The sequence below is a fragment of the Xiphophorus hellerii genome, chromosome 20 (assembly GCF_003331165.1).
Source record: "Xiphophorus hellerii strain 12219 chromosome 20, Xiphophorus_hellerii-4.1, whole genome shotgun sequence".
Classification (NCBI taxonomy): domain Eukaryota; kingdom Metazoa; phylum Chordata; class Actinopteri; order Cyprinodontiformes; family Poeciliidae; genus Xiphophorus; species Xiphophorus hellerii.
In genome coordinates this window covers 16,754,682-16,772,102 of record NC_045691.1, presented here as the reverse complement: position 1 = coordinate 16,772,102, position 17,421 = coordinate 16,754,682, and the positions used below count along the sequence as shown (strand labels likewise).

The 17,421-nt window shown below is 41.0% G+C and overlaps 1 protein-coding gene across 1 annotated transcript in view; it reads right to left on the bottom strand.

Moving 5' to 3' along the window:
* bsnb (bassoon (presynaptic cytomatrix protein) b) overlaps positions 1-17,421 on the bottom strand; it is a 96,237-nt gene that overhangs the window by 10,797 nt on the left and 68,019 nt on the right. The window contains 7 exon segments of the mRNA XM_032548882.1: positions 2-2,020; positions 3,854-4,708; positions 4,710-5,054; positions 5,056-6,612; positions 6,614-6,841; positions 6,843-10,154; positions 12,471-13,256. Of these exon segments, the coding sequence (XP_032404773.1) occupies positions 2-2,020; positions 3,854-4,708; positions 4,710-5,054; positions 5,056-6,612; positions 6,614-6,841; positions 6,843-10,154; positions 12,471-13,256 (9,102 nt within the window).

The window sequence follows — 17,421 nt, the reverse complement described above, 5'->3', positions numbered from 1 at the left end:
TATAGACGTGACTTCTGGGAAGGTCCTTCTTGTGGTGATCTTGCACATCTGGCAGCGAATGGCTGGAACCATACTGGTTTCTCACATCGTGGGCCTCTGACATGGCAGAACTTCTTCCCATACCTACAGGCTTCCCTACAGGACTAAGTGGGCTCTCCTCTTCTGAATTCTGAGTTCGCATTGGAGGACGTCCACTGCGGCTACTTCGGTGAGATCGCTCCATAGCATCTCTCTCGTAGGATTTGCTGCGGTGGCCTGTAGTGTCTCTGGAGGAAATCTTATCCATACCATATCCTGTAGATCTGGACCTTCCGGAGCTGTACATGCGGTCATCCTCTTCAAGACCCTCATGACTCGTGCCATAATATTTCTGTTGATCATATGCATTTTTCTTCATGCCGTAGGTGACATCATCTTGAAGCTTCTTAGATCTTGACCCTACTGGACAGGTGCCTGCAGTTGATGTTGTCATTGTGTAAGAAGCAAGGTCTGACTCCACATCCCTAGCTTCCTCAATAGGTGAGAATTTAGAAATCTTCTGCTCCATTCCCTGTTTTCTGTGCTTACTTCGTTTAGAGGAGACTACAGCAGGAGCAAGATTTTTGGAGGAAATTTTGTGGCCACCAGAGCGAGAAGAATGCTTATAATCATCATAGTAGTAAGATGAGCCTCCGCTCACTGTGGTGCTGGTTCGACTGTCAACTGTGCTTTGGTAACCAGCTGATCCTGTAGGTCTTCCATAAGCATCAACAGGCTCCTCATATCCAGTTACTCGCGCAGAGCCATTCTCACTGCGATACCGCCCTCCCACAGGATGACCAAGAGCATCAGTGGGCTGTCCAGTGTTGTCTTTTGTCAACTCACTGATGTCATCAATCATCACATAATTTCTTGGAATATTCTGCTCCAGGTTGGATGTGTAAAGACCATCTGAAGTGTATGCAGAGGTGGGACTGTCCACAGAGTGAGTTAGCCCAGGCTCAGGGGGGCGGTATTGTCCATATGCATTACTGTAAGCTGGTCCAAAGTTGGTATCTGGAGCAGAAGTGGCCACTGAGACTGTTGGGTTGCTAATGACTTCATAATTTGTAGGGAGTTTCTGTTCAAGTTCAGCCAAAGAAGTTTGCCTCGGTCTTTGATGGACAGTAAGAATTTCTGCTTGTGGCTGGTAGGTGAGGCCAGGCTGGTAGGAACTGTGACTAGGATAAGGAAGGCTCTGTCCTGGCATAGGCTGACCAGGTGAATGAAAGCCCTGGTGACCATGCTGCTGCATGGTGAAGTCAGTTTGATAGGACGACTGGCCATACATGCGGGAGGAATAAGTTCCCTGGTTCTGGTACCCAGGGACTGTTGGAGGATGAGGCTGGAATGTTCCAGGCTGAGGTGCAGAAGATGAAGGGTATTGAGGAGTTTGGAAACCTATTGGCTGGTAAGTAGAACCAGGCTGATGTGTAGATGGTTGAGTTTGAGGGTATGGATAGGGCATATAAGATGAGGTTGAGGGATACTGGGATGTTGCATTGAGGTCATTAGTAAACTGACTCAGTGGAGCAGTACTAGGTCTTGTCAGTAAACCATTAGCATCATATGTTCCAGTTCCCACACCCATCCTGAGGTTATTGAGCTCACTGTCTGACATGTAGTCTCGAGGATCACCCATACATCGCAGATAGGCTAACTCTCTCCTCTCCCTCTCCTTCACCATGGTTTCCTTACGCTGAGTGATGCCCAGTTCCAAATACCGCAGCTTGGCATCAATCTCTTTTTCTTCTTCCTCCAGTTCAGCCTGCTGTTTGCGTAGCTTTGATGACTCTTGCTCCACTGCTTTTAATTCGCTTAACAGACCTGCCTTGGTGACTCCTTGAGCTGGTCTTGGGAGCACCCTCTGAGGCATGCCAGGGGAGCTGTACATTTGTGCTGGAGTAACAATGGGGAGCGGAGCTTCCTCTGGAGGGGGGCTGGGAAGAGTCCTCTTTACTTTCCTCATCAGAGAGTTCTGCTGCTGCTGCAGGGAGGCCATCTGCCATGAGAGCCAGACACACAACAGCAAACACTCAGCTACAAACAATAATGCATTTATGTAAATTAAATTTCTTACTATTTAACTGATATTTGGAGAGGCCAGCACACTTTGTATCTCAAAAACAAATAAAAATCAGTCTGCAGTGTTGTCAAAAATACTTGCTGTTAAATGTCCAATGCATCAATATTTCTAATACAGTTTATTATTGTTCAAAATAAGATGAAATTGCTCTGTAATGCTTTAATTTATATCCGTTGCATTTAGGTCTATTGTAAATGTAAATCAGTTGAACTCCACATTTAAAAGTAAAAATAAATTCAATCACAATAATGTAATATATTCTATAAAGATAATTGTCCTATAAATACAAGCTATTTTTATAATACTACATCTGAGTAGTTTGGAAAGTGTTAACTGAAGCCCAAGAAATCTGACAAATTAACAGGTATATGACAACAAGAAAAAAATTATTCTCCTAAGATTTAATTCTATCGGTTAATTTCCCCTCTGGTCTTGTGATTAAATATCCTTAGTATTTAGTCTGCTACATAAATATTTGAAAACTGCATGCAGGCAAGAATTAATCAAACAATCAATATGAAAATATAATAATCCAAAAGAAATATATGGTATTGTATTACTTACAAAATATCAATGTTAGGTAGATCCATGATGATTTTATCAAGCATTCTCCATATGAGCCTTGTATTAAATACTAAGAGTCCAGATTGTAAGTACAAATGTGAAGACTAATTTCGGTCTAAGTGCAAAGCAGTATTAATTGACTTTGCCCAGCTGCTAACAATCACACAGAGAGCAAAGCAGCACCAGAATTTCTTCACATTGTGTGTCCTCTTGGCAGCACTTTAGGGGTTTTCCAGATATAGAAGGCACTGCATGAACACAGTGTGTGAGAGAGAAACAGACTGAGAAAGTATAGGGGGAAGATGAGGGAGGAGATACAGCAGAGAGGCTTTAACGGCATGGCCAGATGCTCATGTGAGAACATTCTGTTTCCTCCTTTCTTATATGCCAGATCTGGTATGATCATCAATATACATCAATGAATCTATATGAATGCCATTTAAGCTGTATGTTTGCCCATTTATCTTTACACAGTTAAATTGTAAAGATAAATTTACAGAGTACTGTACCCCATGGGAAGATGGGTTCCCATAATCCCATTTCTTAATGCTACTTTTACAAACTAGAATGTCTCTTAAAGCAATTTTATAGGACAGAACATCACAAAGCGGGGGAAAATTCGAAAGTGGAAGAAAAGTTACATTTGCTGTTTATTGTGTTGCAAATGAAATGCACTGTATTTAGCTTAATTTATCAAATTTGTTTAGCTTACTGGCCTTTTCTAATCAAATACATTAAAGTTTTGGGTCATAATGGGACAGAATGTGAAAGGAGTGAGTTCTTGAGGTATACCTACAGCTATTTATGTATTAGGGCCTTAACATCTTTCTGTTTCTGCTATAAATCTGAATATAAGTCTTAATGTAACTCAACCAAAAAAAGAAAAACATTTGTATATACATTATTCTAAAACAGGAATCCTCAAATCCAGGCCTTGCTGGCCAGTGTCCTGCAACTTTTAGATGCATCCTTGATTCAACAGACCTCAATCAAATGACTGAATTACCTACTCAGTATGCAGTCAATCTGTCCAGGATCCTGCTAATGACCTGAGTATATGACTCTGGTGTATTGAAGCAGAGACACATTTAAAACCTTCAGGATACTGACCCTCAAGGCCTGGATTTGAGGATCCCTGTCCTGGAATATATGCTTCTTATCAGACAAAACAATTTTATACTGTACCTGGCTATTGGACAGCACTTGATGATAGGGAGAGAACCGATTCTTTGTGGGATCCTCTGATGTTGGGCTGAGAGGTTTAGGATCCGACATAGAGCGTTGCACACTTTTAATGGGCCTTGGCAGCGTCTGATGGCGTTGTGGAGATTCAGCAGTGAAGGATTTCTGCTGGGGTGTAACATGGGCCTTGTTAAGCTTCTCCTGAGAGGCAAAGGTTGTCTCCAACATCCGATGAGGAGACAATGGAGAAACTGGGGAGTACAGTACTTGGGGAGATTTTGGGGGTTGGCGAGATGAAGACTCATTTTGTTGATGATGATAGCCTATTTCCAGAGGATCTGGTTTTCTCCTTTCAAACTTAGCTACTCCTTGGAGTCTGGGAGAGGCTGTGTCAGATGTATTTCCACCTACTATATGGAGACTTGTAGAGTATGGGCTAATAGTTGTAGGGACACTCAGCTGAGGGGCGACTATTCCCTGAGAATGTGATTCTGGTTCTGTCTGGCATGCTAAACTCTCACCTTTGTGAGTTCTTTCTGGAGCTGCTATGTAATGCAATAGGTCAACTTTTGAGGTCTCGGCCATAGTAATGTGGATTGCAGGTGAAACTCTGCCAAGTAGGTCTGACTCTGTTTGACATGATGAGTCATTAGTGGTCTGAATAGCTATACTTGCTGAAATTACCTTGGAAGAACCATCAGATTTAGCCTCACCACTAGATTCAGAGTGCTTGGACACACGAGATCGTCTGCGCCTTACTGGCTGTTGGTCCCATTCTCCCTGGTCTTCCTCATCAGTCTGTACACTGCAGTCTGCAATTCGTCTTGTTCTCCTACGCCTATTCATGTACCTTTCTTCAGCCATCCTCATCATCTGTTTGCACACAGCTGTCTGTAATTCTTTTGACAGAGTCCTCCTCTGAACCATCCCTCAACCGAGGCATGGAATTCTGCTTTTTCATCATCTTAGAATCACCCTGCTTGTCACTGCTTCTCAAAGACATTTCAGAGGTGGAGCTATGAATGGGTCGAGCAGCCACTACTGCTTGAACAACTTGTCCATCCTGCCAAAATTGCACACTCTGCCCATCTTGCTGAAGGACTCTACCAGTCTGATCACAGATTATAAATCCTTGAGGGGCCCCTGCTCCAACAACTACTCCTTGGATGGCACTCTGGGCTGATGTTGCTGCAGCCACTGCTGCAGGCTGATGCAGCAGCCGCCTCAGCAGCTGCGGCTGCTGCTGCTGCTTCAACTGCTGCTGTCTTTTGCCTTTTCTGCTCCTCCAATTGCTGCTGAAGCTGCTGCTGCAGGGTCTGAATTTGCTCAAGCTGCATTCTTTGCTGGGCCAACTGCTCTCTTTGCATTATAAGTTGTGTCTCTCTCTCGGCTTGCTGTTGTTGTAGGACTTGCTGTTTTATTGTCTGCAGTTCGTGGATCTCACGTTGAACAAGAAGTTGTTCTTTTTCTCTGTGACGCTGAAGCTCCATACGATCCCTCTCTAGCTCCTCTTGCAGGCGCAACTGCCTCAGCTTTTCTAATTCAACCCGTTCTCTCTCTAGCTGCAGCAGTTGTTCTTGTTGCTGATTGAGTTTCTCATCTTCCTTGTTCTTTTGTGCATCAATGGGAGGGGACAGTTTGGAACTTGATGCCTGGGTAGTTTCAGCTTGTGTCTGTCCCTGAGAGAGAACTACTGGTTGAGGCTGACTGGCGGGTTGTGTTTGAGGTTGGGTTTGAGTCAAAGATAAGGGTTCTGTCTGTGCAGGTAATTGTTGCGGCTGCATTTGAGCCTGGACTTGAGCCTGCACTTGTTGGACAGATGAAGGTTGGCCTTGAACTTGAGAGAAAGATGCAATACTTTGTGAAGTAAATTGAGATCTGTCTATTTGTTGTTCTGAGGTGATTTGTATACCAGCTCCAGGTACGTTTTGTGTTCCTGAGTGCGCTGCAGGTGGTGTCGGGGGAATGGTGGAAGCTGTTGGTCCAGATATTGTTGTTGACAGCTTCCCGAGGTATACTGGAATTTCTTGGTGAGAGCTGCTTACTACAACACTACTTCCTGTTGGTGTGACAGACAAAGGATACTGGTTTGGAGAAGGATAGGAATATGCTCCTTGTGTGGAAAGAGGCATTCTGGGAGTCATTTGAGGCAATCTGGTAAGACTAGCCAAAGGTACAGCAGTTACACCTGTAGGGTAGGGTCTGTAAATTCCTCGGGGCATGGGACGAATTACTGGGGCAGGCTGTGTAGTAATTGGTAAGGTGGAAGCTATGGGAGTGTTTATGGTGGAATATATCATGCCATCACCACCTCTCATAGCAGTAGGGTATAAGGCTCGTATACTTGCTTGCCTCGCATTGATTAAATTGGTTAAGGCTTGGCCATTCACAGCTTGTCTACTATCTGGACCATAAAGCAAATTTGCCCTTATTGATGCTAGGCTTTGTTGAAGATTTAATCTGGCTAAAGGCCCACCTCTTCCAGCACCATATGCTGCCAATTCAGGGTTATTTCCAAAACGGCTTCCTAACTGGTCGACAGTGTTAAGGGCTGCACACATGCGACTTATCTCCCTAGCAGTAGTTGCACTGTACTGAGCCAAATTGGAATCCTGTGAGCCCGTAAGATCACGTGAAGCACTGGTGTACTCAGAGTTGATATTTGACATGGAGCCATACCGACGAAGGGGTAATGAAGGGCCTGTAAAATCTCCCTGATGACGCAAATCTGTGTAAGATCCATACTGTGCTCCCATGTCCAGGGTATCCACCATCATAACCTTGATTCATACTGCTGAGATCTACAGCCAGTCCTCCCTGGAGAGGATTCTGATAGGACCCAGCATCACTCATCGAAGGCAGATTAGTGTCAGACATAGAAGGCTGTAATCTCCCTGCAGAAGCTATAGCTGGTGGATATAGCTTGTGTTCGTCAGGTAGTCCTTGTGTAATTTGAGGCTGGAGTTGTGGCTGTTGTTGCTGGAATTGGGGCTGGCTGAGGAGGGTGGGCTGCTTGAGACATTTCGGTGGTGGGACTTTTATCTGAGGACACTGTAGCCGGCTTCTGAGAGAATGTCCCTGAACAGGTACCAGCAAAGGGCAATTTGTAAACAACATCACAACAAGCCACTTGGTTTTCTTGTTTAAGCTGTCCAGTTAGATCCAAAACCTGAGGAGGAGGTGGTGGTGCAGGGGGATGCTCTTCTCGTTTTACCAGCTGAGTCACTGTGCCACTTTTGGATGTGTTATTCTCATCAAGTTGTACCATCATAACATGGGGTTTTACTGTTGACAAGTTTATAACAGTTGGCTTGTTTTTTAGCTCTAAGGCAACTCCACCATACATTTCACGGGGTACATTAGAAGTAAGGGCCACAGATGCTGATGGTGGAGCAAGAGGAGACACTCTAGGAATGGCATTAGCAGTCACCGCAGCATTGGTCAGGTGCTGCTGACCAGTGCTCGTCTGACTTACTACAAGGTCTTTTTTTATCAGCAGTGGTTGTACCTGATTGGCTAAATTATAGCGAGCAAAAGAAGACTGCTGCTGATGCTGCTGAAGCTGCTGTTCTAGAAGCTGTTGCTGCTGCAGGAGCTTCTGCTGTTGTAACTGCAGTTGCTGTTGTTGTATGCCAAGATTTTCCAGACAGGCATCAATTTTGGGTATAGTTGGATCAGTAATTGGGACTTTGCTTTGGGTTAAACAAACAGCTGATCCAACTCCCTGACCCAGATCCACACGGTTCTGCAATGGGTCTCCATATATGACAGGTTGTTTGGGTTGAGACATGAAGGTTGACACAGCAACTGTGACACTTACTGTTGTTGGAGTTGAAACAGAAATATGTGGTTGCTCTTGTGCATTGAGGTTCATAATAAGAGGCTGCACTGCTGTGTGTCTACTCGATGACTGCTCTGCTCCTAATGAATATCTTCTTGTGTCAGAAGCAAGTGATGTTAGATCCATTCCTTGATCTGTCATAATAATTGGAGCTGGTCTCATTGGAGCTCTCAGATCTACAACATTTGTGCTTTGCTGTATTTGACTTTGTCCCACAACCTTTGAAGCACGAGTTTGCGTACTTGTGGCCCCTGCACTGATACCAACATTTACTTTTTCAATATTGTGCCCCATTTGTGAAGAATGTTTAAGCTGCTGAGAGGAATGCATTTGAGGTGATGTTGGCGAACTTGTTGAAGGGGGCTGTGAGCTATATAAGGTTTTACAACTGCCCTGTGTTGGTGATGATAAGGGGGAAGTGGATGAGTTTACAGTAATTGGCTTGGCAGGGCTTGACTTTTCAGAGCCTAGTGTTATGACCATCACAGGTGAATCTTGGGATGACTGCTGTCGTACAAGACGAGGTGACATTGTCCTTTGAGGTGCTCCAGTATGGGATACTGGAGCTGTTGTTACTCCAGAAGGCAAAGATGGTAGCTGCCTGCCACTACCACTAGTGGGTCGAACAGATGGTGAATGTGTTGGACTTTTTGTTGGAGAAGTAGTGGGTGAGACTGGAGGACTAGGTCCTTTGAACATTGAAAAGACTTTGGAGGTCAAAGATGATGATCCAGGGTCAGGTGTTGCTTGTGTTGACCTCTGGGGCGCTGCTCTGTTGCCAACAGGCACTGCATTTCCTGCCTGCCGAGCTGAGGCTGCCTGACTAAGTTGAGCTTTGGTAGTGGCAACTCCAACAACTCCTTCAATTTTGGCACTCTGTGTCATCATTCTGTTTTGTGTTTCTTTTGATAAATGCTGTGCAGCATGCATGCTGCCTGATGTGGAGAAGGACATGGGTGCAGTTACTTGAGTTGGGCTAGAGCCAGGGGTTAGGGAGGTTCCAGTATCAAGATGATGGCCACTGTCTGGCTGAGAGGCACCTTTTTGGCCCTGCTTCTGCATGAGTTGTGCTTTCCTCATCATCTCTTCATATACCTCTTCTGCACTTTTTAAGGTTTTATCAGATGGCAACATTGCTGATGTCTTCTCTGTTGGTGAATAGAGTGATGTGTAGGTTGGAAGATTAAATTCATTTCCTGATTTGTAAAGCTTTCCACCTATCATCTCAAAACCTTCTGCTTCTGAGTCCATAGAAGGTGAGTATTCAGAACATGATGATCTATGAAGCTCCTCCATCTCTGCAGCCTGTCTCAGCTCCTCTGTTGGTGATGCATCCTCAATAGGGGAAAGATTACTGGGGGGAGTTTTGGATCGTTCTCTGCGCCTTTGTGCCCGAAGTTCTTCTTTATCTCTTTTTGTTTTCCGAGCAGTACTTCGAATCCTCTGTTGCTCCAGATCTCTCATCTGCTCCTGTTCTCTTAGTAGTTCTTCTTCTTCTCTGAGCTCATCCTCCTCAGAGGAGTCTTCAATTGTAGGGAGGAGAGGCCCATGAGACCGATGTCGAGCTTTCCTTTGCTGCTTTGCCTCTTCAAGTCGTGCTCTTCTACTAGGACTGCTGTCACTGTCATCCTCCATAGATGATACTGATGTGGGTGATGTTCCAGAAGTGTAGCTGGGAGTGGTGGCCGGTAGGGTGGATGAATAATCGCCCTTAGATCGCTCCTCTGGTGAACCAGTCAGACTTTCCATTTCGAGTTCTGGCTCTCGAAGGTCATGTTCATTACTGAGCTCAATGTCTCGGTTGTAGCTGTTGGTATTATTCAACTCAATCGTTTTAAAACGCCGAAGTCCTCCAGCCATAACAACGTCTTCCTCTTCATTTGCCTTGTAAGCACCCTCAGATACTTTTTTGTCTTCTTCAAAACTATTTGACTGATGAGAGAGTCGCCTTCTCTCTTTGCCCGACTCTCCACTGGTTTTATGAGTCTTCTTGGTTTTCTGGTTTCCATATTCTTCTAATTCTTCTTCATCAGCACTCATCTCCATAATCTGCCTCCTCATGTATTCTTCATCTGTTAAGTCTTTATGGGACTTCTTTTGTCTTATTGGCAATGGCGAGAGACCACTTTCACTGCTGTCTTCCACATAATCATGGCGAAGTTTACAACTGAGTTCATCTTCTGATTCATCCCTTCCTGCTTCTTCATCAGGATTGTAGTCTCGTTCTTGCCCCACAGAAAGTGAATGCGGCCTATGCTTTGGGTCTGAGGCAGTCTTTGATTCGAGCAGAGGTTTCATAGAGCTCTCTAATTTGTTGATGTCTGAAGGGATGGAAGCACCTCTTTCATTAAGCTTGATTCCCTCTTCCCGGATCTGACCTGTAATCTCCCCTTGTGAGCTGGAGATCCCATCTGAAGAGTATCCAGTGTCACTTAAGCTCTGCGTACTTGATTTATTGGAGTCCTAAAGAAAGAGAGAAAAAAGGGATGTCAGAATCTAGAAAAGGCCTTCATAATTACTCATACAAGGTACATTACAAGTTTCACTGCATATTTCATGTCGCACTATTTCATCCAGTTCATCAGTATTGACATTTTTATGCATATTGTCAGGTGATTGTACTGTAGGTAACACAATTTATTTGCAATTATTACAGATGAAATAGTCTCTAATAGTAAGATATTAGAGAATAATTACATTGGAAATATCTAACAAGGTACTTTAACACTTTAGGATAAAATCAACCCAAATATTTACTTTTGTAACATTTAAATTTTCAAATAATTAAAAAAATACAAACAAATGATATTAAATTACCTGGATATGAATAACTTTCATTACAAAATTAGGATAATATTCCATTAATTCAAATTGATTTTATCCTTCAGTGTGTTGTGCACACAGATGGAAAAATTGACACTGACAGAGAGTGAACATAAACAGTTGGACATACAAACATCTACAGACAAATGTCATTTGGTTACATGCTTGTTTGCCATCTTTGTCGCATTCTCCATTGCATTCTTCGACCCATTGAAGAATAAAGAACATGCTCGGAATGCTTAAAATGTCATCACAAAGTGTCACATTACACAAAAGCTTGTGATTTGTTTAACAAATAAAAGAACAAAAAGCTTTTCAAAAACAAAACGAAGAAATGGTTAAGTGGACAAGAAATGAAAATTAGCCTCTAAGGCAATGATAAAAAACTAAAGTACAAAAAAGCAGATGGTTTTGATGTTGATTGTGATGATGACTGTTTTAAAAAAAGATTGTAATAATGAGAAAGTTAGAATGTCAAAGACATCTGCATTAGTGGGATTATGTTTGGATAAAAGTTTGGTTTATGTTATGATAAACTAAAACATCTGATTATTATTATTTATGGATATGGCCAATATTAAAAGTAATTAAACAATTGGCCATTAAAGTAAAAATTGATACACTTTGGCTATTATAAATCTAAAGACCATAAACATATATTGAACGTTCCTTTTTGGTCACGGATTTGAAGTATTACAGCATTTTTTACCATATGTATGCGTACTCAGATCTTTCGTTTTCACCATGTGACTGCAATCCTATTAGTTATTGAATCAATGTATCAATAATGATGTAAAGCACTTTGAAATGCCTTGCTGCTGAAATGTGCTATACAAATAAAATTTGATTGATTGATTGATTGATTGATTGATCGATTGATAATGTATCAGAATTTTCAACAACTTAACAGAGAATGCCTTTATTCAGATCTCAAAATTCATGATTAGAAATTGACATAATGAGGACAAAACCAAAGAGCATGCAAGATACTTATGAATTGTTGTGGACTCAGACCTCCATTTTAACAGTTGTGAGAAATACTAATGATTCATCGTACTACCATTTCAAAAACATTGCCAGAATAAAGCGTTTCATACACACAGATAAATTGGTGCATGATTTCTTTTCTGAAGGTTATTGTAATTGTGTCTTTACTGGTCTTCATAAAATTCAATAAGGTAGCAACAGTTCATTAAAAAATCTGCTACATGAGTTTTGCAAAATACAATCCGTTCCTGTTCGTGTCACTATAAAATTTAAAGTCTTGTTATTGGTCTTTAAGGTGCTGAATGATTTTAGGCAGACACACGTCAAAGTTAGTGTGTCACTTATGAACTATCTACACTCCGCTGAACATTAGACACTCTTTCACACAGTGTTTTGGGGACCCGAACTAAACAAGGCAGAGTGTCTATGTTCCTCAGCTCTGGAGTCACTTTACTGAATAGTTAAGAAGTATATAAACTGTTCTTTTAAATTATCACTGAAATCATTATTGATTACTTCATAAAGGTCAACCATTATTTCATCCTTTTAGTTTTGTATTTTTTACTAGCTTTTCATTTGTCCTAAATGTACCGTTTAACATTTTTTCTTCTTTATGTGATGCATGCATTTCACCATTATACTTTGGATGTATTGCAATAGCTTTTTTATCTCTCTTCCTTCATTTTTACACTGATGACTTAATTGTCTTGCATATAAATATTGCAATTTGAATAAAATTTCCTCGGCCAAAAATGATGATGGTATAGTAGGAAGAATGACTGTGATAAAAAGTGTTTAAAATACAAAAAGAATAGTTTTGATGAGCTCAAAAAAATATATATATAAAAAAATAAACATTATGATTTAAAAAAAATGTTTCCAGTTATTTAAATGGAGCAAAGCAAAATAAAATGGTGAATCAAGTAACAGGAGTAACAGGTGAAGGCGAAGAGGTTGCAGGTAGCTCACTTCATGGTGTCTTGACTTCTTTTCTTCCTCAGTTATCTTGATCTCGTGTGGGGAAGTCACAGTCTCTGACAAAGCCTTCTTGGGTAAGACTTTGGCATCTTCTTTTAGAGATTTAGATGCAACTTTCATCTTCTCCTGGCTTTGTGGGGTCTGTTGTTTGCGGGTCTGGTTGTTACCTGTGGGTTTAGACTGAGTAGGAACTGGTTTTGCAGGTGTGGAAACCTTGTTATGGTTAGGAGCAGCTTTACTAGAGCTAGATGAAGCCTTGGCACCAGAAGGATGAGAAGGACCCTTAGTCTGAGCAGAGGGCTGAACAGATCCTTTTGTCTGAGTCGGCCCTTTTGCCTGACTTGGGCCCTTCACTTGGTTAGCAGGCTGTGCAGGGGCCTTATTTTGAGCATGTGACTGGGCAGGACCTTTAATTTGAGCAGGTCCTTTACTTTGAGAAGAAGGCTGTGTTTGACCCTTAGTTTGGGAGGGTGACTGAGCAGAACCCTTTGTTTGAGGGGAAGTTTGGCTGAGCCCTTTCGATTGAGGAGCAGGCACAGCCTGTTTCACATTAGAGGGAGGGCCACTTACTTGAGGACCCGCAGATTTCTGTTGTGGAGGACCTGTAATCCTAGGCCCTGAACCTTGACTGGGTGCTTTCTGCTGAGGTGTTTGCTGTTTGAATGGAGCAGGTGCCCGAGGAGATCCCATGGAAGGGGCTACAGGAGGTGGAATATCTCCCAAACTTCCTGACAGAGCCCTCTGTGTTTGGCAGTTTAAGCAGAGCCATTCTTTCTTCTGAAAAAACAAGAACAGAAGGCAGGAATCAGCAAAATCACAATAAAAAAACTAAAGTTTAAGTTATAAACTTAAATTATAAAAATCTATGTCCTATGGGGACTTCAAGGACAGAAAATACACAGAATTGAATCAGTTTTAAAGTGCAGCTGTAAAATGGTAAATGGCCTGCATTTGTGTAACCCTTTATGAACTTTAAACTTTTGGGCAACTCCTGTTTAGCTCAACAGGACAAACAGGATGAACCCCTACCTTTTGAACCACTGCTGCACATTACCAGGGTTTTCGACCTCCCCCCTGAAGTCCCGAAAGAGGGTCAAAAGACCTGAATATACTGAATAGAACTAACTAGACAGTTAGTTGGGAGTTAAGCTTTCCCCCTTCCTTTGGTGCGCCAGTAATGGCCTTATTACAGAACAAAAGCGCCTGTTCACACCTGCTTATAGGATGCTAGCTAAAATCCTTCAGGTCAGTCGACCCGTCTCTGGGCTCCAAAGGTAGAAATGTTAAATGACCCTTCTCTGGTAATGCTAGTGTAAACAATTCTCACATAGATATTTGCACTCTCTGACACAGTACTTGACTGGTGCAACTCTTACCTAAAGAACAGGGACTTATTCAAGCCAGTAGGTAACTTCTCATCAGAGCATACAGAATTGGGGTACCTCAAAGTTCAATCCTGAACCCCTCCTACTACAATAGTAGTTACCATACCTATGTAGATGTTACCCTGCTCTACCATTCAGGGTCCTTTCAAGCACTGAGCAGACGCTTATGACAAATGGTTGAAGACTGCTCGGCATCTCCAGAACCAGAACCAAAGACGGAGAAGCAGAATTCAGTTTGTATGCTCCACAAATCTTAAAGAAACTTCCAGAAAACTGCAAAACAATTGAAACGTTGAGTTTCTTCAAAATGAGGCTAAAAACCCACCTGCTTTGAGTTGAATTTTTATGGAGACTGGTTGGTACAAGAGCACAGCATTGCTAGTTTGGTAAATTAAATGTTAATGTTTTTGCTTTATAGGTGATTATGCAGGTGCCAAGGACTCAGTAGGACCCACTCTGAACAACTGCGTACCGGAAAGCCTGTCCAAACAAGACCTTTCATCTCTTGAAAAAGAGTTAATCTTTTGACAACATTAAGCACTCTCAAACAGGGTACACAGTAAAAGAGCGCAGTGTGAATACAGATGATTGTGTCTGTAGAGAGGTGCAACAATCACTAGACCTTTGATTGGGCTCATATCAAAGTCTCCTGCTTCTTGAAGCAGGGATTTGCCCTTTACATTCATCCTCACAGTCTTACATTGGACCATGGTTATAGATTCTGACACTGCTAAAAATCCAGAACAAAACCCATCAACAGTGGGATATTAACATAAGCAGATTCAATTTCAGGTCAATGCAACAGATCGATGAAACTGTTCGTTGGAATAAAACGGTTCTATTGCGAGCAATGGTACCATGTTAGTACACAGCCCTTCGTTAATGATAATCATCTGTGCCTCAGGCTTGAAGACGGAGTGTTTTCGTGTCACAGACTCGTTCAACAAAACAAATAACCTCATAAACACCTCGACTGCATGATTACCATCTGCCTAATAAATCATGTATTTTATTGCTGTCACATTTCAAAGGCATAAAAACGGAAGATTTACCAACAGGCTCTGTCAAATCTATTAAATAAAAACCATTCAGGTGTTCGAGGACTGAATCGGAGGACATTTACTGCAGTGCAAAGATCCAAAGCACCAAAAAAAGCAGAACATAAATTACTAGTTTTAAAACACCTTAAAGTTACATTCATTCAACCAAAGAGTGACAATCACTTAGTAAGCATGAACAATCCTAACATCACAACAGAAATCTTAAGTGTCGAAGATTCAGCCCCTACAAAGAGTTTATAGTAGGACAGTCTGCTTTGATTATCACCACATTCTGAACATAAGTATTAACATAAGTCAGAGGGTGTTTCCTCCTTTTTCTGAAATCTTTGTCCAACATAAATTTCTCTCTTTGTCCATGAGGAACTGTGAATGTGACAGTACATTTTGACTAAGTCTTATCAGATACAAGATGATGTGAGAGGTGGGAGATAAACCTCCAGGGTTTAGAAGTAAGGATGTAGGACAATGACAAAGTCAACACACCCCTCTTAAAATGTCAGATTGTTGTGATGTAAAAATGTACACCATTGTGAATTATTTTAGAACCACCTCAACCTTAAAAGCTACACTTACTTTTATGAAAATATGTTTTTTATATACATATAATTGTTAAAATTATCACTAGGTAGAGCAAGGAGGAAAGGGAGAGTGTTATTTACTGAGTGTGACATACACAGGTTGACGTAAAATAAATATGATTTTATCATCAACAATGCAATTTCAAACAATTTTCTTGTTGTTGTGACACCATTTGGTTATGATTTGTGTTTTGTCTTTATCCTAAATGCATCCATTTTAATGTGTACCTCCTTTTCTGTTTGTTTATTTTAGCTGTTGTTGTTATTTGTTCTCATATCTAATTGGTTATTTGTTCTTTTATAGATTAATATTTGTTAGTCTGAATTGTTTGTTTTACATGCATTAACTGGTGAATAAATTTAAAATAAAAAAGATAAAAAGAAATTGCACAATATGCTGCCTTAGTTTGATAAAAGAAGTAAATGGATGAAAAAGCAGCTCAAGTTCAAAATATTTTTTGAAATACCTTTATAAAGTCTAGAGAAATATCAATCAAAACTACCCTTAGCTTTTTGGAGTCTAAGTAAGAAGAAATTCATTGGGATTTTAGCATTTGTAAATCCCAATTTACAAATGCTAAATTTACAAATGCCAGGCAAATAGCATTTAGCCTAGTCAGATAGCAGCTTTTATTCAGATATTCACTGGCAATTCTCTCAGCAGCTGGATGTTGTACAGACTATCAGCGATGGAAGGGACTTCATTCAGGCAAATATCCTCCAGCTTCATGCTATCAGGGCAGATGGTATTAAATATTACAAGATATTTATGAACAGCATCAAATATTAAGATGAGGGTAGTGGATATATAGATACTGTAGCTTTTTATATGTTTATTTTTCTCTACATGTCACAGATATTAATGTCTGCAGATCCAAAAATGTTGTACCTGGTGACACACTTTGGTATTGGTGACAATAGTCAGACTCTGCTCTGCCAGTTAAAACATGTTAAGAGTTCATAAAAAGGAAATTATTATACAAACTGAACCACAAGTAGGATGCGATTGATAGAACACCATACCACTCTTTCCAGAGGCACTGACACAGCAAATATAGCACCTCATAAAAACTCAATTAGGCCTATTATGCAATGTCAGTGATAAATTATGCAGCACATTCCTTTAGTAATGATGTCATTTAAATATTGTATATTATGAAAATATGCATTTCACATTTGATGGTGCAGCAAAACAAAGAATGAACCAATCCATCATATTTTTAATTTCAAACAAAGATTAAATGTAAGAATCTTGAAGACTTGTTAAAGCTGAGAGTGACAGTGAGGGAGTGCTTTACTTATAATTTCGGTTTCTTAGTTTGGCAAGACAATGAGTTCAAGTTCAGTAACCTTTCAAAACAAGGTTACATTCAAAACCTTGATACATCAGTCTCTTGTATGTATTCAGTCATATCCTGAAACATTGCAGTGAAGACAATGCCCCTACACTGAAATCTTTAAATATAAATGCTATTTTTACTGACGATTTTTTTGTACAAGATAAAATCTTTCTAATTGTGTCCAAATCCATCAGAAATCTGTTGTCTCAAGTGAGACCATGAGGCGTGGATGCAGCCATTGGTTTGCCAAAGTGACAGCTTTGCTTTGTTTTCATATCTCTCAAGTGCTCTACTGAGAAGCTAAATATAAACAGGTGCAGCTCTCTCAGAAGCAGCCATCTGTTCTGGTTCTTTCATGACCAGCAACTGTGTTTGTGGACAGCTAGTTCACTATGGGACCAGCAGACATTTACTGAAGATGCATGCCAAAATTTACCATGTATTCTCACTTTATGGCCATCATAAACCAGGTTTGAACTTTCTATGAAGAATAAATTAAAATTCCCATTGTTGAATCAGTGTCTAATTAAAATACCACTTTGCGATCCTAACTTCCTTTCCGATAGAACAGCTTTCTT